Source organism: Poecilia reticulata, unplaced genomic scaffold (assembly GCF_000633615.1).
Source record: "Poecilia reticulata strain Guanapo unplaced genomic scaffold, Guppy_female_1.0+MT scaffold_249, whole genome shotgun sequence".
NCBI lineage: Eukaryota > Metazoa > Chordata > Actinopteri > Cyprinodontiformes > Poeciliidae > Poecilia > Poecilia reticulata.
Window position 1 is genome coordinate 187,602 of NW_007615034.1, and position 735 is coordinate 188,336.

The 735-nt window shown below is 54.8% G+C and overlaps 1 protein-coding gene across 1 annotated transcript in view; it reads right to left on the reverse strand.

The window, feature by feature from the left end:
• Positions 1 to 110: 110 nt before the first annotated feature.
• Positions 111 to 735, reverse strand: part of ttc19 (tetratricopeptide repeat domain 19) — a gene marked incomplete at its 3' end in the record, with an annotated part of 5,161 nt that continues 4,536 nt past the window's right edge. The window contains exons 8-9 of the mRNA XM_017303335.1: positions 452 to 537; positions 111 to 379 (exon numbers count right to left, since the gene is read on the reverse strand). Coding sequence (XP_017158824.1) covers positions 111 to 379; positions 452 to 537 — 355 coding nt within the window. The remainder of the gene's footprint in view (positions 380 to 451; positions 538 to 735) is intronic.

The following is a 735-nucleotide window of genomic DNA, read 5'->3' on the forward strand; positions in this document are numbered from 1 at the left end:
GTCGTGTCTCCAGTCGTGTCTCCAGTCGTGTCTCCAGTCGTGTCTCCTGTCGTGTCTCCAGTCGTGTCTCCTGTCGTGTCTCCTGTCGTGTCTCCTGTCGTGTCTCCAGTCGTGTCTCCAGTCGTGTCTCCGGTCGTGTCTCCTGTCGTGTCTCCAGTCGTGTCTCCAGTCGTGTCTCCGGTCTTGTCTCCTGTCGTGTCTCCAGGTGTGTCTACCTGTGGGTGATCCTGTCCCTGCTCCTGGCGGCAGATGTCCAGGGCTTTCCTGCAGTCCTGTCCAGCCAGGTCCAGGTCCATCCGTGAGACTCGGTACCGCGCTCGCGAGTCCAAACACAAACCCAGCAGAAGGTGAGTGTCTTTCCTCAGAGCTTCCTGCTGCTCTGGACGCAGAAACACAAGTCGCTGAAACGTCTCAGCTGTCCCCTCTATCCCGCATGTCCCCTCTGCCTCACCTGTCTTCTCGTCCTCTGGCTGCTTCTCCAGTTTGCCCTCCAGTGATTCCACACAGAACCTGAAACCGTGTTCGGCCAGCTCCGCCCTCCACAACAGAAGAGAGAAGTTAGTGACCTTTGACCTCTGATAACTTTGACTCAGCCGATGCTCAACCAGAACCAAAATGGTCTGGATATACAACTGGAATGAAGTGAACTAGTTCTTTAGGTGAACTGGACATGAAGTGAACTGGTTCTTCAGGTGAACTGGACATGAAGTCAACTGGTTCTTCAGGTGAACTGGA